This window comes from Penaeus monodon, chromosome 25 (genome assembly GCF_015228065.2).
Source record: "Penaeus monodon isolate SGIC_2016 chromosome 25, NSTDA_Pmon_1, whole genome shotgun sequence".
In the NCBI taxonomy this organism is placed as follows: domain Eukaryota; kingdom Metazoa; phylum Arthropoda; class Malacostraca; order Decapoda; family Penaeidae; genus Penaeus; species Penaeus monodon.
The window spans coordinates 10,682,639-10,682,942 of record NC_051410.1 but is presented as its reverse complement, the minus strand read 5'-3'; the positions used below and the strand labels follow the sequence as shown (position 1 = coordinate 10,682,942).

The 304-nt window shown below is 57.6% G+C and overlaps 1 protein-coding gene across 1 annotated transcript in view; it reads right to left on the bottom strand.

The window, feature by feature from the left end:
- The window catches only part of LOC119589318, a gene marked incomplete in the record, with an annotated part of 10,654 nt that overhangs the window by 3,747 nt on the left and 6,603 nt on the right, over positions 1-304 (bottom strand). Inside the window, 1 exon segment of the mRNA XM_037937939.1 lies at positions 22-275. Within this exon segment, the coding sequence (XP_037793867.1) occupies positions 22-275 (254 nt within the window).

Genomic DNA, 304 nt, shown 5'->3' with positions numbered 1-304 from the left:
TCCCTTAAACCTCCAACTCACTTCAGGAGAACCTTATCGCCCCGCCGTTGCTGCAGCGTGAACCAGGCCGCCTTCTCGTCCTGCTCACAGAGTCCCCTCATCCTCAGCACCAAAGGAGCCTCCTGGTCCTCCTCGCAAGCAACGCAGAACTTGTAGAGCGAACCACACTTGGCGTCGTCCCACTCCTCGACGTAAGGGGGGACAAGCATGCAAGCACAGTCGAGAGTCCCTGATTTGTAGGTGTCTTTGAAGTTCGTGTAGTTGAGCGGTTGGCCCTGCGGAAAGGGGGGGGAGGGTGTTCTAA